The sequence below is a fragment of the Eurosta solidaginis genome, chromosome 5 (genome assembly GCF_040869045.1).
Source record: "Eurosta solidaginis isolate ZX-2024a chromosome 5, ASM4086904v1, whole genome shotgun sequence".
In the NCBI taxonomy this organism is placed as follows: Eukaryota; Metazoa; Arthropoda; class Insecta; order Diptera; family Tephritidae; genus Eurosta; species Eurosta solidaginis.
In genome coordinates this window covers 131,950,561-131,973,831 of record NC_090323.1, presented here as the reverse complement: position 1 = coordinate 131,973,831, position 23,271 = coordinate 131,950,561, and the positions used below count along the sequence as shown (strand labels likewise).

Here is a 23,271-nt window from a genome sequence, read left to right as displayed (position 1 = left end):
TCACATAATCTTTTTTACACTAGTTAAAATATAAAGGACTATAAATTCGTTTTAAGTGGCAAACATTTTTGTAGAGTCCCGTAAAAAAAAAACAACTTGGTAAAAAGCAGACAGCCTAAATTGTGTCTATTTGCGTTTTCGTGTTTTTAGAATATATTTGTTTTGTTGTTGGTCGTTCATGTTGTCATTTGCTGGTAGCCGTGGACCCCTTCTTTGTCAGCATTACCTTTATCAGATCCAATCAATCTGGATTTCACGCGCCTCATCGCGCACCCACTGTGCAATACTTCATTTTATATTAAAAAAGGAATTTCGGCCTAAATTATATAAGAGTAAAATGTATTGTAGCCCCGGAACTTCTATTGTCTTTAGCACGCCCACAACAGCTCTGATTGCGCACTATATACATATATACACCGTTAAAAATTTAGTCTAATTTTTTATCTTACATCGTTTTTTTTTTCAATCCATTAAGATTTATAACTTACCTGAACCGAAAGTCAGAAATCTCAAAACTGTTTCAAAACAAAACGAATAAGCAATTGTTTTTGTTTTATCGGCCTACTGATAAAAAAATTCTAGGTTCGAAATTGAGCTCAACGCCAAAACAATAATTTGTAAGATAATTGTACTTTTTTATTTTTCTATAACTGATAAATTATTTTTAGATTTGGAATAGAAGATGAAAAATTTTTCAGACAACTAAGCCTTCATCATCAGTACGCTTTAGACACACTGCGCTAACCACTAAGCCTCACAGCGGTGGTTTGTTTGACTGATAATTTGCTACTTCTATTCCAAATCCAAAAATAATTTTTCAAATATCACAAAAAACACAAAAACAATAATTATCATAGAAATAATTGTTCTGGCCTTGAGCAAGAATTCGAACCAGGAATCCAAAACGAAAAAGTTTAATAGTATAACTAATATTAAAAACTTGAAGACCGGAAGTTTGATCTTTTCGCTTCAGCAGCTGTAACCGTTTTTGAACGGCTCGGTAAAAAAAAAATGTTCATGTCTCACTTTTATTCAGTTATTCTTCCCTACGAGTGGAAATTTGAAACAAAGTATCTTAAATTTTATGTTTGGATTGAATTTTATGATTTGGTTGTCTAGAGCCATTTAATTCAATATTGCAAATTACTAATAAATTTGTTCGTGCATACCCTCACGGCAAGTTCTTTCCGTTTACCGCTAAGTTGAAGGACCCATTAAACTAACTTGAGCTGTACACTCTTCAATACCATCTGAAGAGATTTGCGTAACCGCCACCGATACAACTGAGTTCTTGTGCATACGCACACAACTAGCAAATTTCCACATTTATTTGGCCATCTGTTATATCCCGCCATATTCTGAACTGTCCGTTTATATGCATCACATTTCCTTGCTAAGAACTGTTAATTCGATGCTAAAGCCTTCCGATTCCATTATTGTCTTGGGTGACTTCAATATGCCACACATATCATGGTGCATCTCTGACTTTAAAATCGTACCAGTTTCGTCTAAGTCTTCCAACAATGAATTTCTAGACGGAATGTCTGAGCTGTGCCTTCAATAAATCAACATCCAATCGAAAAAATTCGGAAGAGTGTTAGATTTAGCCTTTGTGGATGATGAATCTAAATATTCCATTAGTCGATGCGAACCCATTATTGAACCTGAAGATGCTTACCACCCTTCCCTCAAAATAGTTTACGAAGTCTTAAATTATGCTTGTAACAGCGGAAATAAACGATACAACTCCAGTTATCGCTTCGACTTTGCGAAGGCCAATTTTAAAAAATTAAATCGTGATCTATCTCGAATAGTGTGGCCAATATTTAATGCTGATGTGGAGCAAAGCGTTTCTCACTTTTACAATACCATTTACTGTCTTTTTGAAAAATACGTACCTAAGCGGATTTGTGTACATTCCGATACAAGCCAAGTATGGTTCACTGAAGAGCTGAAAATTTTAAATAATAAAAAGTCTAGATCTTTCAAGTTGTTCAAAAAGACGTGTTTACATAACCATTATTTACAGTACTCGATTCTACGCTGCAAGTATTTTCAATTGAACAAAAAGTGTTACAAAGCTTATCTTTGTAAAATGAAAAGAAATATAACTTGCAACCCGAAGGCATTTTACGGATTCGTAAACTCTAAACGCAGGGTGAAAGGGTTTCCATCATCCACGAAATTCCAAGATAATATTTCCAGCGATGATCAAGAGATCGCCGACTTCTTTGCGGAATTTTTCAAATCAAATTACTCTATTGAGACCAACGTTTCACCTAATGAATACCCATACCATATTGATTCATGTTATTCAATCAGAGCTCCATTTATATCTTCAAAAGATGTATTATCTTATTTAAAAACTTTAAAAGTATCATATTCATACGGCCCCGACAGGATCCCGACACACTTTCTTAAAAATGCTGCAAACATCTATCAGCCGCTAACATATTTATTTAATTTATCTTTAATTTATGGCGTTTTCCCAACAATATGGAAGGAATCTTTTCTTATTCCGCTTCATAAAAATGGAAGCAGGTCTTCAATAGAAAACTACCGGGGCATAGCAAAGTTTTCCGCTATCCCAAAGTTATTTGAGGCTATTGTTACCCACCACCTAACATTCTCTATTTCCCCCATAATTGAAAGCTCGCAGCATGGGTTCTGTAAGGGCAAATCACCTATCACCAATTTACTAGAATTTACCACCCACGTTTCTAATGGATTTAGAAAAGGCCTTCACACTGATGTAATTTACACCGATTTCAGTAAAGCTTTCGACAAAGTATCACACCCATTACTTATTCATAAGCTCAGTCAAATCGGTTTTCAACCCTGTCTTATATGTTGGATTTCTTCGTATCTTGGTTATCGTACGCAAAAAGTAATCTTTAAAAATACACTTTCTGGGGTCATCAATATTTCTTATGGTGTTCCTCAGGGCAGCCATCTTGGTCCGATTCTGTTCTTGTTGTTCATAAACGATATATCTGGTACAATTAAATACTCAAAAATCTTGATGTACGCAGACGATGTAAAACTTTTCAAATCATGTGCCTCGGTTGAGGAACATTCCTTGCTTCAAATGGATTTAAATCACTTGGTTACCTGGTGCAATGTAAATTATATGCCGCTCAATCTCAAAAAATGTAAATTAATGTGTTTTTCTCGGAGAGTTTCGCCACCAGCTTCATATACAATTAACAACTATAGTCTAGAAACTGTAAATAATTTTATTGACTTGGGAGTCATGATGGAATCCAAACTTAGTTTCAATCTTCATATTAATGCTACAGTGAATAAAGGCAAAGGTGGTTTTGCATTTGTTAAACGGTGGTCAAAAGAATTTAACGACCCTTACATAACTAAAGCACTTTTTACAACATTAGTTAGGCCAATATTAGAATACGGCTCGATAATTTGGAATCCGCGTTATCAAGTCCATGCAGACAGTCTCGAATCAATACAAAAACAATTTTTACTATTTGCCTTAAGAAATTTCCAATGGGACTCTTTAACTAATCTTCCACCTTCTACTAATCGATTAAAGCTTATCAATCTTCCAACTCTTGCTAGTCGAAGGGAAATGCTTGGTGTAATATTTATGACAAAACTTTTAAATGGATCAATTTCGAGCCCATTCCTTCTGAATGAAGTGAACTTTTGCGTTCCCTCTCGGACATCGAGACACTTCAAACCTCTTCTGCTGAAACAATGTAGAACGAATTTCGAACAAAATGAACCTTTTCGGCGTTTATGCCAAGATTATAACACTCACTCAAACACATTTGATATCTCGGACTACCTTTTTTCTATAAAAAAGATTGTTCTCACCTCTCTAAATTAATGTATAATACGTTTGCTTCTGTTCTCTTTAAGTATTATGCTTGGCTGATGAAATTTCTTCTGTAGCTGAGCAGTCTCAGATCGTGACGCTTGACAAACCGCTGCCCATCAAAGACTCGGCAAAATAAAATAAAAAAAAAGTTATTGGATATATATATAAATCGATCGCGTGAACAGGATTAGCCTGGTTTCATTGGGCCACTTGAGGGCAGCGCGCTGCCACAACGTCCATTAAAAAAAAAAAAAAAAAAAAACGTAAGTGTTAAGGCTTAAAAGGCAAATTTCCTGTAGTTTCAGATCTGTTTGTAAATAAGTTTGACTTTGTTCCAGCAGACCATCACAAGACTCTACTAACTCTACCAGAGATTTGTGAAACGTTCTTGAAATGCTTCTAATAACCAGATAAGTTTTAATATAGTCGGTTTATGCCCCACCGCACGGTTTTTATTCCAAATTGTCATAGTTTCATGGCTTATAATATAATAAGCCGTTACTATTTTTATATATTTTTTTTTAATGAAATCTCAGGATTTTCAATCCAAATTTTTATTCAAACAAAAATAAAGCTGTCAACATTTTTATTTAATATTTTAGAATTTATGAGCTTAACACCGGCTTATAATAATTGAGTATTCAATTATTATCTTTTATTTAAGAGAATAATAAATAAATAAGCAAGAAAACAAATACAAGCAGGTTAGCCTAGTGGTTAAGGCTACTGTGGTTTCACAGCGTGATTCGCGGTTGGAATCTCGGTAAAACCTTTGATAACATTACGAAATTGCCTGATGATGATTAAGTGCCGGTTTTCGAAATCATACCATCGCAACAATCCAGTAGATGTTTCTTTCTTTTCAGATTCTCTTAAACAAAACTAATAATTGAATATTCAATTAATATAAGCCGGTGTTAAGCTCATAAATTCTTAAATATTAAGTAAAAATTGAACACCATTACACATACAAACACATACTATGTACAACCACACACCAAATTGGCAATTTATACCATTTGGGCAATTTATTACAATAAATTTATTATAATAATTTGCCAATTAAAAAAAATCCGTAATAAATTGTTTCAAACAGCAAATGCAACCTTGTAAAGTGTGTTTATTGAGTAGATTTAAACGTCAGTTTTACGAAAAAACCCAAATGTCACATTAACAAAACGTCAAATAAAAATAAAATAAATAAATATTTTGTTAAAAATGATGGCGAACAACGTAAATGGTGAAAAAATTTTGAAATTTTAAAAGCCAACGGAGAATCCAAACTTGATTCGATTCGAATTTTCCATATTTTAAAATTATTATTTTTTTTTTTCGCTGTCAAATTACTATGGTGCAAGCTTAATTGAGTTGTACGAACATCACTCAATTTAAATCGAAATTGCCTCAATTTATTTTTCTGTTTGAACATAGTAATAAAAATTTTTACTATATAAAAAACTTTTAAATTTAACAAAAACAAGTAAGGAAGGCTAAGTTCGGGTGTAACCGAACATTGCATACTCAGCTGAGCACTTTGGAGACAAAATAAGGCCAAATCACCATATAGGAAAATTAACCTAGGGTAACCCTGGAATGTGTTTTTATGACAAGTGTATCAAATGGAAGGTATTAAAGAGTATTTTAAGAGGGAGTGGGCCATAGTTCCATAGGTGGACGCCATGTAGGGATATCGCCATAAAGGTGGACCAGGGCTGACTCTAGAATGCGTTTGTACGATACGGGTATCAATTGAAAGGTGTTAATGATTATTTAAAGGGGATGGCCCTTAGTTCTATAGGTGGACGCCTTTTCGAGATTTCGCCATAGAGGTGGACCAGGGGTGACTCTAGAATTCGTTTGTACGATATGGGTATTAAATGAAAGGTGTTAATGAGTATTTTAAAAGGGAGTAGGCCTTAGTTCTATATGTGGACGCCTTTTCGAGATATAGCCATAAAGATGGACAAGGGGTGACTCTAGAATATTTGTACGATATGGGAATTAAATGAAAGGTGTTAATGAGTATTTTAAAAGGCAGTGGGCCTTAGTTCTATTGGTGGACGTTTTCGAGATAACGCCATAAAGGTGAACCAGGGGTGATTCTATAATGTGTTTGCAGGATATTGGCATCAAATTAAAGGTATTAATGAGGGTTTTAAAAGGGAGTGGCTCTTAGTTGTATATGTGAAGGCGTTTTCGAGATATCGACCAAAATGTGGACCAGGGTGACCCAGAACATCATCTGTCGGGTACCGCTAATTTATTTATATATGTAATACCACGAACAGTATTCCTACCCAGATTCCAATGGCTTTTGATTTCGTCCTGCAGACCTTTTTCATTTTCTTCTACTTAATATGGTAGGTGTCACACCCATTTTACAAAGATTTTATCCAAAGTTATATTTTGCGTCAGTAAACTAATCCAATTACCATGTTTCATCCCTTTTTTCGTATTTGGTATTGAATTATGGCATTTTTTTCATTTTTCGTAATTTTCGATATCGAAAAAGTGGGCGTGGTCATAGGCGGATTTCGGCCATTTTTTATACCAATACAAAGCGAGTTCAGGTAAGTACGTGAACTGAGTTTAGTAAAGATATATCGCTTTTTGCTCAAGTTATCGTGTTAACGGCCGAGCGGAAGGACAGACGGTCTACTGTGTATAAGAAATGGGCGTGGCTTCAACCGATTTCGGCCATTTTCAGAGAAAACAGTTATCGTCATAGAGTCTATGCCCCTACCAAATTTCACTAGAATTGGTAAATTTTTGTTCGACTTATGGCATTAAATGTAACTAGACAAATTACATGAAAAAGGGCGGAGCCATGCCCATTTTGAAATTCTCTTTTATTTTTGTATTTTGTTGCAGCATATCATTACTGGAGTTGAATGTTGACATAATTTACTTATATACTGTAAAGATATATTTTTTTAAGTGGGTTTGTTCTTGATCCAATTTTGCTAATTTTTATTAAGCATACATATAGTAATAGTAGTAATGTTCCTGCCAAATTTCATTATGATATCTTCAACGTCTGCCAAATTACAGCTTGCAAAACGTTTAAATTGCCTTCTTTTAAAAGTGGGCGGTGCCACGTCTAATGTCCAAAATTTTACTAATTTTCTATTCTGCGTCATAAGACAACCCAACTACCAAGTTTCATCGCTTTATCCGTCTTTGGTAATGAATTATCGAATTTTTTTGGCATGGTTATAGTCCGATATCGTTCATTTTAAATAGCGATCTGAGATGAGTGCCCAGGAACCTACATACCAAATTTCATCAAGATACCTCAAAAATTACTCAAGTTATCGTTTTAACGGACAGACGGACGTATGGACGGACGGACGGAGATGGCTCAATCAAATTATTTTTCGATACTGATGATTTTGATATACGGAAGTCTAAATCAATTTCAATTTATTTAAAAAAAAAGTGGTTGTGACTGTAAGACAGAGTCTTTTATAGCACATCAGCGATTATGCATTGCAAAATAATTAACAATTAAGCCTAAATTCTTATAAGACAAATATTAACAATAATTATAAATTTAACCAATATAAAGTTTTGTTGGTAAAAGAAAGAAAGGTGGAAACACAAGGAAGAGTATGAAGTTTTATCACAATCACATTAAGCTCACTGAACTGAAGTGAATCGTTTTTTTTGTAGTTGTTCCTAAGCAACACACCCTTACGAGAATTTGGGATATAATTCTATCTCGATTCCTTTATACCTGTACAAGCAACCGTTATCTAATCAAGGTTAATATACTCTGTGTGCAAAACACGCTGAGTATAAAAATTAAAAAGTCGTGCGTATTTGTATTCCCAAATTCATGAGAAAACGTACGTATGTACATATGTTTTCAGCTTTTTTGTTTTCATGATTATTTAGATTTTCAGTTCATTGAATTGCTCAAGAATTCCATTTGTGTTGTTGTGCCAGCCAGCTTTTATATTTTTCTTAACTCACCAGTGAAATAATTATAAGAAAAGCAAGGTTAATTTGTTTAAAGTGGTGTTTTTGATTTTCATTCGAAGCGAAAACAAAAAAATTACAATGTGATAAAATGTTTAAATTTCAACACTTGGTAAATTATCCAGCCCAATTAGAAGGGACTGGTATTACGACACTTCATAAGAAGTGACACAATCCCAAGTAAAAAAATGCATGGCTGTGTCTCCGCCATCTAGGAGATGCAATGGGTGAAATTTGGATAAATTGTGACTCTGTTTGCTGTAGAGCTCCTGGTGGGAAAGAGAGACTTCGTCCCCAAGTACTGTCGCTCACCCATATGGGCGAACGTCTCGCCGCTAACCACATAAAGGCGAGATTCTTCAACATGTCACTCAGTTGCGTCCATGCACCGACGTATGAGAAGGACGTAGAGGGGAAAGATGCAGATAGGCGATTTTAGCGCTAGGGTGGGTAAAGAAAAGGTTTTTGGCCCTGCAGTCTGAAAGTTCAATCTCCACAATGAAACCTCTTTATATGGACTGAGACTGGTCGACTTCGTCGGTGTTCAAAACATGGTCATATCAAGCACCAGGTAAATGTATAAAAATATTCATCAAGCTACAGCGCCCGAACGAAATGCACGCAATCCGACAGAACAAGTTGGATCACTATCTTGTCGCAGCTAAAATGCGCGCCCGCCTCTACGTTCCCAAAAGCAAGAAAAAAAGCACAGGCAAAGCTATACTTCGAACGGCTGGAATCGCAAGAGGCCACCGATGATTTCATAACTCGACTCTCACACATACTCTCTAAGAACACAAGTCAGCTCTGCGGACTGCAGGAGCAGTGGGAGAATATCTCTATAGCACTCAGTGGCGGCGCTAGACCACATGTGGACGTCGGCGACATCAAGTTCGCGAGGCCTCTACTACTTCGTAGTAAAAAAATATAAAATAATGTATGAGTAAACGAGTTTTATTGTTGATAATCAAATGATGACAAAAAGTAATTGCACACATAGAAATTAAGGCTGGGTGCGAGTTCGCCTAAATTTTAGGTACCTAAACTAATATTCCACTGGAACTTTCCAGCACTGCAATAATATAGAAAAAAGCTGTCAAAACTGTGCGAGTTGATTTGAAAACCTAAACTATTTATTTCTGCTAAGAAAATAATAACAATACGGGAAGTTTGGTATTTTTGATGCGATGTCATGCTTAACAAATAAAAGTGTCTATAATAGTGTATACAATTAATTAAAAGTGTCTAAGTCCGGGTGTAACCGAACATTATATACTCAGCGTGAACTTTAATTGTACATTTCATTTCAGATAAATTACTTTTCTACATAACACGTGGCACCGCCCGTTAACAAAAAAAATGTCTCCCCATTTCTTCTTACAATAAAACTTGATAAGTGAAATATCATTGATTCAAAACTATTTTTTGCTAAGTTATAGCTTATTATTCTAGTCTACGACCCTTTTAAAATTGTTTTATATCTAAGTTTCCGTGTTCTTTAACCTATCTCGTCCATTTTTACTAGAAATATTTTCTGCTATTGTGAGAGCAGTTTATTTCAGTAAATAAGTACCCTAAAATACATCCTTGGAGGTTTACACAGCTTAAAAAGTGACAGTATAATAGTTAAGAAAAAAAAGGAAAATGACCAAGATGGAGGATTGATAAAGGAGAGGCGTTCTTTTTGGTTGCGGATCTTCAAGGGAGAAGTCGGTAAGACGGAGCTGCTGGTAAGCATTAATATACACGGCTTTTAAACACCTGCGCCAAAGAAAAAGTACGCGAGTGTACCAAATAAATTAAATTTAAAAATCATTAAAAGTTAAACGCTGTCTAAGTTTTAAAAAACTCTTAAAATCGTTCGTATAATTAACAAAAACTAAAGTTATAAAAGAACGGTGGGGGAATCTAGAAAGATCCCCAAAAAATCGAACACGTGTTTACGCGTTACCTCGTGGAAATCCATCCTTCGTCTTACCCATCATCAACAGCAGCCTAAAAAAGAAGCAGCCATCAGATCCAGAATTAGAAACAAACCTCTCTGGAAATTACCAGCTCGCAATCAGCAGTTCAGCGTTTTGTCAGAGACATGTATAAAATTAAGTAAAATTGTGAAGTTATAGGTTACCAAAATTGTGCAATGCTTTTGTCCCGTTTCGCATTTAAAACTGAATTCGGTGATTTTCATTTGTGAAAAAAAACATTCATGCCTAGTAGTCATTTTCTTGAGATATTTAGCTTAATCTTGCTTTTAAATTTGACAATTTTCAATTCTATCCCAGACTTAAGTTGGGCTTGTGATATAATACATAAACCCCTTTTCTACAAGCAGCTACATGTTAAATATACATATATTTATCGTTTTATAATTTTTTAATCTAACCAACTTATGCTTTTTGTATGAAATCGGCAAACTAAAATTCGGAATACATAGGTCTAGTGTATAAAATAAGTAAAAGGTAGTTACTCCCCGGAATTACGTGAAACTATCTGCATATATTTAACCTTTCAATAGCATTTAACTAATGTAATTATATATATATATATATATATATATATATATATATATATATATATATATATAAAAAAAGGGATTTGTAAAGTCAATTTAAGCAATTCTTTTTGAAAACAAACCAAAAGGAGGCCAATGAAACTCGTTTTCGGACACATTTTCCTTTACCCCTTTTAGTACTCCAAATTATTAGGTGCCCCTGGGGTGAGTAAAATAGTAGCGGTTCCATTAGTAGAAAATAGTAAATTCGCGTGCGTAAAATAGTAGCGGTTTCATAAGAAAAAAAAGTAAATTTAACCTTGACATTCAAATTTGTGCATATATTTAAATATGTGTTTATGCATATGCCGGCACACATATTACATACCTCTTAATACCGAATTCTCAGCTAAACCCAACTCCTCGACGCAGCTCATCAGGTACCTGCTGCGCAGCTCGGAGAACATGTAAGTACGTCTCTTAGCAAATCCCTTAGTTTTTTTTTTTGATACTGCCGCAGCTTGGCCAGGGACGTGCTCCGTAACTATACGCTTTTCTTTTGTATGCTAATATGGTTGTATGTAATTGAATTATGCACCAGTATATGCATATATGTTATTTTGTTTTTGGGAAATAATACCCGAGCACAAATATATATAATTAAAAGAAAAATGTATTAGTAGGCATAGCAAAAAGTGTCGAAATTCGCGATATAGTTTTGATTAATTTAGAAATAAACTATGAAAATAATATAAAACCTACATTAAAATCTATGTTTCGATACAAAAATGTATAGGTTAATAACCATGATTAATAAATGAATTTGTATTAGATTTAAAAGTTGAAATAATGGTTTTCTAGTTTATTTTCGAGTTGTGGGATAATTGAGTCCTAGATCTGTAAGTATTGGTTGGGTGGGGTGATACAAAGGTGTATCTCCATGGTTGGGAAGGCGGAGAGCAGGGAAGCGGGTGTTTCCCAGTGGGTTTGTTTTTCTCAATTGCAGTCTCGTAATTATCATTTCCGTTTACAGTCCGTTTCAGTGAATTCTCACTAGGGGAGGTTCGACTGTGTTTTAATTGATGTGCATGAATTTCGTTTTTATTGGTAATTTTAAGGATTTAGTTTTATTGGAGCGGAAGGAACCACCTCAATCCGACGAGCTCATGCCCAGGCTGGAGCAAGATTGCACAAATTATCCGCTTTCAACTAATCCGGGAAACACTTCACTACACTATCAGGAAAATATGTGTAACCAATTTTATTACGATGTTAATTTTTCTTCGAGTTATGACTCACCAAAACATAGAAAATTGCTTAGTCATAAAAGGGTCGTTGCTACGCCCATTTTTTAAAATTTGAATTTTTTCCTATTTACTATTATAAATCTACTTGGGAAACGAAATACCATTGATATAAAGCTTTTTTTGCAAAGATATGCTTATTTTATTCGTCCACGACCCTTTTAAAAACCTTTTATATAAAAGTGGGCATGGTCCTTAACCGAAATGGGCGGTGCCACGCCCATTTTAAATTTTTTTCCAAATTTTTATCAAGAGTCTCAATATCAGTCCACATGTCAAATTTCAACATTCTAGGTATATTATTTACTACATTATTAGGTTTTTTGTGTTTTCCAAAATGTTATATATATAAAAATTTGGCGTGGTTATCATCCGATTTCGTTCATTTCCAATACCAATCTATTCTGGGTCCAGATAAGCTCGTGTGCCAAATTTGTTGAAGATATCTCCATATTTACTCAAGTTATCGTGTTAACGGACAGAGGGACGGACGGACAGACGGACGGACGGACATGGTTCAATCAAATTTTTTTTCGATACTGATGATTTTGATATATGGACGTCTATATCTATCTCGATTCCTTTATACCTGTACAACCAACCGTTATCCATACTCTGTGTGCAAAGCACTCTGAGTATAAAAAGAACAGAGCTCAATTAGGGTCCGCGGTAAGTACCTATCCCAAGATAGCAGTTCAAGAAAATGCAGTGGCTCCGTTTTATAGGGCTTTTTTTTCGGACATAGTGGAGCACGTGCACAATGACCTTTTCCACAATCTCGAATTCAATACTGTGATGTTGGTACGCCTCCAATAACTCCTTTAGGCCAATTTGTGCACTTGGCTGCCAAATATGTTCAGATAGCGGTCCATATTTGAGAAAGATCCAATTCTTGTGTCGCCAACATCAGCTTGAACAAAACTTAGCTCACCATCACGTACAATCGATCGGACCATAATCGCAGCAGGGATCATCGCTCTATGATCTATGATTCACTTAAATTAAATGGACAAGAGCCATTTATTTGCATATACAATATTGAAAAATCAATATTTTTTCTTTTTGAAATTTGACATTTGAATTTAGGTTGAAAAGTATGCTCATAAAAATTCTAAATTTTTATTTTGCACTGCCTTGCCGACAGTTTCCAGTGATTTAGGTTTTTTCTCTATTTAGGTAGAAATTTGGGTCAACTTGCACACAGCCTAAAATAGTCGAACTTGTCGGCTTTTAGCCTCACTGAATTTTTTCAGGATTGAGTCATAGCTAAGACTAGCCACTATTTCAGCTTCGATTGACAGAACTGATAAAGCGGGTAGTCTGTATTGGCTCATCGTACTTCTCAAATAGGTCTTCATCAATTTCAACTTTGAGAAGCTCCTCTCAGCGGAAGCCGTACTGACCGACTGTGAGCATGATTCTAATTGTAATGTAAATATTCGTCCGCTACGCCCCAAAGCCGGCAGCACTGAAAAAGAAATAAAAAAAGAAAAACCATTTTTAGTATTTTGGGGCATTAAGCACTTAGGTAAGTGCCCAATTTGTTTGTGGTGGGTAAAGGCCATCAAAACCACAACAACCATGTGAAGATTTTTTTTTAAATTATTTCTTCTGCAAATATCTCTTGCAGATAGAAAATTTTCATAGTTTTATCTTTTAACAACATTTTAAGAAAACACTTCACCGTCCCTAAATAAAAAGAATTACTTAAACATTTACCACGAAAATTATCACGCACGTATAAAAATGACAATAAACAAACAAGAAATGTCAAATACGAGGAAGGGTCACAATAGAGGAATTGGCAAAAGCTCTTTTTCCAAGGGTTGCCAGTTAGCCATTGAGAGTGGTAAATATAGGAAAGAGACGAATATAGAATGGAAATAGTTCGGCAGGAAGACAATACAAAACGGTATTGGAAAGCGGTGCCGGAGATCGATTTCAACGACATAAAAGGGGGTTAATACAGGACAAGTGAAACTAATATAGTACTGAGAAGCAGTCGAAGTCCGCTGTACAAAACAAAGTTTAATTCGGTTAAAGGAAGTTCCCCGTGCGCGTGAAATTATATCGAAGTATTTGATTTTGGAATTGTTTTAAAAAACCTTGTTTGTATAAGGCTTTTGGCATTAAAATACATTTCACGTCCGTCGGTGAATAATTTAACCCAACATATGGCATAATGGACGTGGAATAGCTTTCATTGGTAAGTGCCAGATTTCGGTTTTTTTTTAAAGATTTTTCGTGCCCTAAATTCCTTTTTTTTTTGCGCCCTTTTGGGGTTCACGCAACCCCATTGCCGACTTCGGTCATTGATTTTTCCAGGTTATAATCCTCCCTTCAAAGTTTAGTTATCTTCTTTTTTTTTAATAATTTCCCTTTCTGTCGTTTTACAGATTTTCTTTGTAAATTTTAATTTGATAGGAGAATCTTACCCGTATTTTTTTTGTCTTTCGGAGTTCAACTCTCCATTGAAAACCTAAAAATTTTTTTATAAAAGTAATTCCTTTAGTAATGAGAACATTTTTTCTTTCTTTTTGTAAATTGTAGTTTCGTGCAATAAATTTTTCTGTCTTTGTGGTGTTCGAAACACCCTAATAAAAAAAAAAAACCGCGTGAACGCCAAAATTGGCGTGAAATACCATACTATCCCAATTAAGTCGCGCTGAATGGTATTTTTTTCTCTAGTGGGAATGTATCTGGTCACCGTAGATCACAAAAAAGCTTTACCAGCGCCAGGGAAACCTTTATACCTGTTCATTTTAGCTGTCCGATTATAGCACTCACCTATAAATAAATATAATTTCTTCACCTGTAATTCGTCCAGCGGAGGAGACCGGAATAACTTCAAAAAAAAACCAAGCACCCAAATAACTCGGAGAACGGAAATATCGGAAGCAGAACGTTTTCATACGTGATAGGGCACTTTATGTATTTTTATATGTGTATTTTGTTTATGTTTTTGTTTATTCAGTTTTTTGTCAAGTTGAACTGTACAAATTTAAGTGGCACCTATAGGCCCTCAGAATATATTGCAACCGAGTAATTGTAGGAAGAAAACGTGTTTTTTCACCGTGCAATGGGCAATGAGCCTTGCAAGAAATCCCTGAACTTCCATGAGAGCGCTCTTATAGGTAGGTATTAGGGTGTTTTTATAATGATAAGTTGAAGTTGGCTCCGACTGAGCGTATAGATAAGCGTTTGGGTGGAATTTTTCTGTGACCATATAGGCCGTCAATAAATTGTAAATTTTTAATTGCAACACGTTTGAGAAGATATCTCCGATGATAGGACTTTTTGTAACATGGAAAATACTGTTTTGTTTTTTTGTTTAAATCATAGATATGTATTGTGAAGAATTTTTCCGCTAAGACTCGAGAATATTCGGAAGATGAAATTTTGAATGTAACAGGAGTTTTATTTGTGATTCCGTTATTTTTTTTTTGTGGTACAGCATCATACAACAAACTTTTTTTATTTATAAAACACATATTCTTATTTAAGATTCGGAATTGGGTGAATCCATGTATATACATACGTATAAATATATATATGATTACGACAAATCGATCTTTCTTGAAAAGGGTTTCAATTTTTATTCCTGTTTTTTTTGTCTATAAGTTGTTTTCGTGAACTTGTGTGTAATTACACATTGTATTCAACGTGGTGCATGTTGATATTTATACATATATATATATTGATCCTAATAGGATGTAATTTTGTCGTAATGCAATGTTGTATAGATCAGTTTTACATGTTAAGTATATTTTAGTGTCGGATAACCACTGAAGTTTTTTTGTTTTGTCCTGATATAAATCATTATTTTTCATAAACATTGCTATTTGGCTCAAAATATCGATTTCTTTGTATAGAATTTCAAATAAATAAAATGTTAGATTGAAGTTGAAAAGAAAGAGGACATAATGGCGCGCTAAACTTAATCGGTGGGGATGGGGAAGGATGACGTAAGGGTAAGTGAGTAGGGTCATTTGGAGCAGAAGAAAAATGGGACCTGCTGAAACCGAAATACTCGAGCGGTCCAAGGTAGGGTGGGCTTTCTGCGAGGGGTATGCATGGAAGTCAGATGATGATGATTGTGACATCCGCCCCGCATCAAGGTGGACAAGGGTTAAGGGCCCCGACCTCTCGCCCTGAGCTAGCTGGGGGATATTCCACCTTGATTGCGCAAAGGGGCGGATTCACATCTAACAGGTGTACGTGACATAGTTCGAAAGGCTGTATATCACTGTTTTCGCCTTCCTGAAGTATTTTACCTAAATCATTAAAATATTTGAGAAATATTTCAAATAATTGATGTCATAAATAAAACCAAATTGCTCAAAATATTTATTGAGCGCATTAAATCCACATTCGGTGTCGAATATTATAGCATCTATCATTGTGTTAAAAAAGTTGACTCTGAACTGCATTTCAGGAGATTCAACTGGTTCATCAGTATGTTCGTAGCTGAACATTCATTTTTTCCTGGCTATTCTTTTTTCCTTAAATTGAGACTGAATTTCGTAAGTACTTTGTTCCACAAACAATCTAGCTTCTGTTACGCTTTTTTCAAATCCTGTATTAGGGAATTCTTGAATCCAGCTACAAAATGAACGCAAAGTATCAATAACGACTTTCAAGTTGACTTGAACCGATTGCCATAGTTTACTTATATTATTCACACGTAGCAAAACCTCATACCACACGTGTATCACAACAAAAAACTCAAAAGTTAACATTCCGTTCAGGATTGCTTCACTGTCGCTTAGAGTTTTGGAATCATCAGCTTTATTTTTCAGATCATTCACGCATTCGATGAAATCAGCAAATTGTAAAAATATTGCTTTTACTGCTCCGATTCTACTCTCCCATCGCGTTTCAGCCAGAGGTTGTAATGCCAATTTTAATTTACTTTTTACAATCTCCCAACGCTTGCTTGACTTTGAAAACAGCACATAGATTTTATTGATAAAGCCGAAAAATGTTTTGGCTGTCGTTGAAGAATTGGCTACATCTATCAAAAGTAAATTCCAACTGTGGCATCCGCATGGCGTGAAGAATGCTCTTAGATTTATATTTAGTATTCTTGTTCTGACACCTTTGTTAATGCCGACCATATTGGGGCCCTGTCCTCGACAGTTTTGGATATCTACCAACTTCCGATTACCGAATTACAGATGTCGCTCAATCATAGTACCAGTACTAAATGTGGCGTCACCCAGGGGAGAGTAGCAGGGAGAGTTACTGGCCTTACTAGCGGTGTTTAGGCCCGAAGCCTAAATTCTCATTAACTGGCGCCACCCCAATAGAACCATGTTATCGACAGCTAGTTCGCTTACATGCGTGTATATGTGCACATAGGTAGGGTTATGTTGTCCGTACACATATACATACATGCATGCCAGTACAACTGTGTGGGGAAGCTTCCCCTTAAAACTGGAGACTTTTCCCGCGGTTCAACGGTTGTCCTCGACAAGACAACCGGACACTTTTCCAGCGATTGTCGAGTGAACCACAGCTATCAGCGTCCCAGAAGCCCCGCCATAATTCATTTATAACAAGGTAAATTATTGTTCTAATTTTAACTTTCACTTTAATAAGAACCCTATTATAACGAGAAATATCTCGCTTCTTCTTTTCTCTTTTATTCAAACACGCCCTATACACAATTGTGGTGCCTCCACTCCTCCGAGTCTGCGAGTCACAACAATTGTTCAAGCGGCATTGGGTTGAAGTATTGAAAACTAATGTTTTGTCGAAGATGAGTTTGCCTGGTGTTACTGGCGTCATTAAAAATTGAAAATAAATTGGTAGGTAACTGTAAATCTTTTTTGCGAGGCCCCCTCAGGCGCGAGGCCGTCGGCGGTGGCCGACGTCGCCGACGCCTAGCGCCGCCACTCCTAGCAATTCTTACCGCCGGGAAATAAATTAGTTACAGGAGTCCACGGAAAAACAACTGGTACGATCAGGAATGCTACGTAGCAACCGAAAGAAGAGACGCTGCGTACAGGGCTACGTTAAAAGCGAACGCAGCAAGAAGAGTGCGCGAACGTTAACGCGAGTTTAACAGGTAAGCGGGGCGCCTTTAAAAAACCTAAAAAAAACAAAGCCGGAAAGCCTTAATTATAGGCCAATTAATGCTTCAACCTATGGAAAATAGTTTTTTACCCCCTTTTCCAGATTTTGAGAGTTTACTCGAAGTTCTAAGCCTGAAGTCATGCCCATCTGATACGAGTAGTTTGTAAAGCGGGTTGAGGAAGGAAGTCATATCTTTATCATAGAGAATCATTATATTCGAATACTCTTAGACGGGGTAAGACGATTTGATCATCCTCAATGTGCTGACTGGGATACACTGCATGTAGGTGGGATAAAGCTACGTCTGTGTGCATGCTGAAACATTTTAATGTCATAAGAGAATACACTTGATATTCATCATCGTCAGCGTCAGTTCCATTGTCGACAGTGTCAATCCAGTTAGCTTGTTATAGACAAATATTACATACATACATACCTAGTCGAAAAAGGCAGTCATACAGCAATCAGATTCAAAAACAACAGACAGACCACTAAAAGGCGGAGCAGTTAGGCAATTCAAACGTAATCGCAATCGAAAAACTCAGTTTCAATCGACATCGCAAATGAAATCGCTGTTATTTGGGCTTACTAGCTCAGGCATTGATGTCAGTTGGCTGTGATGGTAGCAAATATTGAAGTAATGTTTTTGGATGTAACCCGATGCGTTCGCATAGTTTTTTATGCCATCAATTCACCGACACCCAAGCGATACTAATCTGATTAGTGTCAGAGTGCAGACAAAATTGAAATACACTGGTTAACGAGGATACGCAAATAGAAGAGCCGCATGATAGAAGGGAAGTATTAATTTCCAACGAAAACTGGACTTCGATATTGCGAAAAGAAAAACTTGTACAACATAAAAATTTGGATTTAAGAATGTGAAAATTAAGTCCCATAAATTTCGCACATACCCACAAGTGTTAGATGTATGCAAGGAATACAAAAATATATGGGGCATTCTTTGAAAAAGGCCATCTACCTATTTTATATGGCTTGATTATTGTAATCAATAAAAAAAAATAGATTTATTGGAAACAAGTAAGGGAGTCTAGGTTCTAGTAGCGCCGGCTTCTATTCGAGTAATTTAGTGTGCTTGTGCGCCAAAATCAGGCGTGTTTATTTACTGATTTTGATATTTCGCTTATAGAGGAAGGAAATTTACCGAATTTTTCGCGATTGGTCGATCCTTCTTCGAGTTATGACTGTCAAAACATAGAAAATTGGTGTGTACAAATGGGGTTGTTTTAAAAATATTAAATACATAAAAGTAAAGCTAAACGGTCGGTAACTAACCCAATCAAATATCACCAAATATCTGGAGCTAACAATCGATTTTAAACTGAACTAGAAAGCGTGCGTCGAGGAACGGGTAGGGAATGCTTGTATCGCTTTATGCGCCTGCAAGAAGATATTCGGTAAGGAATCGGGTCTCAGGCCGACGATGGTGGTATGGCTATATGAGCCAGTGGTCGCTGACGTATGGCTCTATAATGCGGTGGAAAGCTCTTAATAAGAACTACAATATCACCAGTCTACAATAAAAAAAATTCCTGTAAACGAAGAAAAAAGGGGTTTAATTTTGCTCTATGTAAACTCTTCCATTCTCTTAATTTAGGCGCGTAAACAGTTTTTTTCTTGTTTTTTTTTTTTATGGACAAAATTTTATTTAAAACTAGCAGGGTACCCGACGGTGTTTGGGATGCGTATTTATATTAAATTGGCCTTATTTTTTTTTTAAATATCGATATCTTGGGTCTTTAACTTAACAAATTTTAAAATATTTCTGCTAACCTATATCACGAAACCATGTGCAGGCTCCGTTTATATAAAACAATATTTATTTTCCCACATTATCCCTCCTCCCCTTTTATTGCTTGGTCCATCCCACTTACTGTGCCTTTTTCTGGCGATCCCATTCTTCTTATCTCGCGCTTAACCACATTTCTATTACCATATCTTATTTTCAGTTCTTTTGTCTAAGCTTACCGCTAAAGCATGCTATAAAATCAGTAAATATTGCTTCAATCGGTTAAAAGTTATAAGCCGTAACTTACATACATATATGGATATACATACACATTCAAAATATAAAACAGAAAATATTTACAGATCCTGTTGATATACCAGAGAATAAAAGAAAGTTTTTTTATATATGGGTACATACATGTTTATTTCGCTTGCAAAATCGTTGAGTTTAACAAAAAAAAAACTACGTACACATTTTTAAAATTGTTAGTTTTTACAAATTAAGTTAGAAAAATTATACTTTTTTGTTGAGGAATAATTTTAAAAGAATTCATTTTGATAGCTTTTTACGAGTTTCTAATTTTTAATTGTTGCACACATTAAGGCGAATTATATAAAACTGTTATAGAATAACTTATGCGCATATATATACATAAATAGCATTATGATTGTTATAAAAGTGAATGCTTACATACTTAGCACACATAAAACAAAATTATTCCAAGCTCTTCAGTGTGAATGTATGTGTATATGTGGAGAGTTAAGTTGTAATACAAAATTTAACATTTTTAATGCTTATTTAAAAAAAAGAATTGTTTTATAATGCTTCCTTATAAACAACATTTGATGTGGAAGTGTTAGGAACATAGACGATTAATTTGTCTGCTTCACTAACACGTGAGAGCGCGACGTAAAGCTGGCCATGAGAAAAGCAACTCACATTCAGATCAACGCCCACAACAATCATCGCCTGGCCGTGTGCTTTGTTGATTGTCATAGCATAGCAAAGGCTCACCGGGAATTGAATTGAATCAAATCTAAAGGGAAAGGTGTTTGGTATAAAGGGGATACGTGGTATAAAGACTCTCTCTCCTCTGCCACTGCCTGTCAAAATTTCTGCTTCAATTATATTTTGTTTTAGAGAAACAACTTTGAGCCTCGTTCCATTGCACAATTTTGGTGGGCTTAGGTTACGCAACAGAATAATTGGTGCGCCGATTTTCAAAATAATTTTATGGGATGGAAGTCCAGGTGCACTAAGGCTATTTAAAAACTCCACAGGGAAATTTGTTGAGTCATCTTGCTCCAAAACTCTGTTGATTGAAAAGTATTCGACCTCCTCTCCCTGAATATCGTTGAGTATATACGAATTGATTTTCAAAACCTGGGGTGGCTTTCCGTATTTCGATATCGAGCAGAAACGAGTGTCGAAGTATCGTTTTTGCTTTCTCTAACAAAAAATATCGTCGCGTTGTATCGAACGTTCGATGTAAACAGTTCGACACCAATTTTGCTATCGTTTTTCTTTTTCGCATCAAAATGTAAGTTAAAAATTTTAATATTTTTGTGATTTAACATATTTGATGTTTATTTACATAGGAGCCAACAAACAAACGCTGCTCAACTGAAATTACTAGTTGAATTTATGGAAAAGCATAATGCGTTAGCTAAAAATAGTTTACAAAATACTAATAACGGCCGCGCGAAGAAAAAACAGCTATGGAGCAAATTAACGGACCTGCTAAATAGTAACGGTCCTCCTGTAAAGGTGACGCAGGCATGGCAGAAAGTGCGTTGTGGCATTAGAAATTATACAAATTCTCTTTGAAGATGTATTGTTTGTGGTAACAACATACTTTTATTTCTTCTAGGTATGGACTGACTACAAATATAACACGAAACGCAAACTAACACAACGCATGAACAGTTTGAAAAGAACTGGCGGTGGTCCATATGACGCCGTTTCTTTAAACGACACGGAAGAACGAATAATTGCCGTACCCAAAATAAATGTACATTTGTTGGGAGTTCCAGGCGCTACGTCACATGGAAGCAATACAGACCATCCTTGTTCTTCTAAGCAGTCGGAAGAAGCATTCATAAACGACTGCTTCACAGCAATTTCGAGCGCATATAGTTCCTCTAGCAACGACGAGAATAAAGCGCCAAGTGAGTCGCCAAGAGATAATATAACTTCAGGATCAGTAAGCGACAGCGAGCCACCACAAACTTCCAGAGCAAGAAAACTTACAGATCCCAAAATGAAAATTATTGAAAAAGAAATAGATAATCAGGAAAAATTTCAAACTGAAATGTTAAGGCTCTTAAAAGAAAGCAACGAAATTGGACAAAAGAAGCTGCAGTTAATGGAAAAACAAATTGCAATTGAAGTTCAGTATAAGAAAATTAAAGTGCAAGTAATGGAGGCGGATTTGGAAAAAGTAAAAGTTGAGCTCTCTTTGCTGAAACGAAAAATGAATAACAAATGAAGCTACCTATATGTATGTGTTAAATAAGTACAATGTTTATCTATTTTTTTATTTAATTAATTCGTCCTATGAGTGAACTTTTACGAGAATGAAGTGCAATTATATTTTATTTATTACCTATTTACAAACAATTTTACTTTATATATTTCGGCTAATGCAAACATTATGAAGAGCGGCACACACGTTTGCAGTTTTCGCAACAATTGTTGGGCTATATCTTGGTTTTCTGTCGTCTGATAATATCCTCCAGTGGCCTAAACGGGACGATGCAATTAAAGTTAATATATTTAAAATAGATTTAATTAATAAACTAACCTTTGTAAACGCCAATAGTTCTTTCAACAATGCTCCTAGCTTTGCTGTGAGTATCATTAAAAAAAGCTTTTCCTTTCGTCTGGCTCATCTTCTCGTAACCGGTACGGGGTCACTAGCCATGGTTCAAGAGGGTATCCCGAATCACCCAATAGCCACGAGTTTCTATTCCCACCGTTGTATTGTCGCTCCATTACCAGTCGCTCTTTTGAGGCCTTCCACACAAATGAATCTTGTGCAGCACCTCCATATTGTGGGCATATAGCTTTGATCATTAGTTTATGATCACATATCTGTAATAAAGCATGTCCAATGCGTTTACACAATAAACAGTTCTAAAGAACATATATATATATGTATGCACGTACATATATACTTACAATCATTGCATTAATGCTATGCTTTCCTTTTCTATTGAAATATATATGTTCATTTTCCACAGGTCTTAGCAACTGCAAATGAGTACCATCAACGGCACCAACGACTGGAATGAATTTAAAAAAACTAAACTTTCTTTATTAATTAATTTATTGAGCTGGATTACCTCCAGGAAAATTATATTTTTGGTTAAACCACTCCTTGCATGGCTGAAAGTCTTTTTCAAAAAGTATCCACTTTCTACAAAGATGATCATCCATAGATACCAAAGTACTGCGAAAAACCTTCAACAATGTACTATGCCCCATTGGTGCTGTGTGTGCTCCACCAGTTTGCCATTGGTAACCGCCACCTGCTAATATCTCCAGTGTTGCTGCTAGCCTCAAAATCGGAGGAATATACGTGCTTCGTACACCTTCCCTTAAGTTGATTTCTCTTAATACTTCCATAAAAATCTCTTTGGTTAGCCGGTATTTTGGTTGGAAGCTGCGAAATGCAAATGTACAGATTTAAAACTTACTCTTTGAAATGTGTATAATCTTACTGTTTTTGTGGCAACTCCATAGGATTAGATGCATATCTTATCCTTCTCCTATTAATTGTCGAGTTTTCCGCACTAAAATCGTCCAAAATCAAAAAATAACACCA

The 23,271-nt window shown here is 35.6% G+C and overlaps 1 protein-coding gene and 1 long non-coding RNA gene across 2 annotated transcripts; one reads left to right on the top strand and one right to left on the bottom strand.

Moving 5' to 3' along the window:
- The first annotated feature begins 8,373 nt into the window (after positions 1 to 8,373).
- Positions 8,374 to 21,933, top strand: LOC137254292 (uncharacterized). The gene is made up of 3 exons (XM_067791964.1): positions 8,374 to 8,393; positions 21,044 to 21,233; positions 21,316 to 21,933. Exons 1-3 carry the CDS (start codon positions 8,374 to 8,376, stop codon positions 21,931 to 21,933), a joined length of 828 nt encoding a protein of 275 aa, XP_067648065.1.
- A 551-nt stretch (positions 21,934 to 22,484) lies between these two features.
- On the bottom strand, positions 22,485 to 22,863 carry LOC137253908 (uncharacterized). Its single transcript, XR_010953919.1, has 3 exons — positions 22,790 to 22,863; positions 22,626 to 22,729; positions 22,485 to 22,538 (listed from the first exon to the last, which is right to left on the bottom strand). It is a non-coding gene; the product is annotated as an uncharacterized lncRNA (long non-coding RNA).
- Positions 22,864 to 23,271: the final 408 nt, after the last annotated feature.

Coding starts and splice junctions, on each gene's coding strand:
- LOC137254292 (XM_067791964.1), top strand. CDS start 8,374: ATGGTCATATCAAGCACCAG. Junction 8,394..21,043: donor ATGGTCATATCAAGCACCAG/GTAAATGTATAA, acceptor TTATTTACATAG/GAGCCAACAAACAAACGCTG. Junction 21,234..21,315: donor TGACGCAGGCATGGCAGAAA/GTGCGTTGTGGC, acceptor TATTTCTTCTAG/GTATGGACTGACTACAAATA.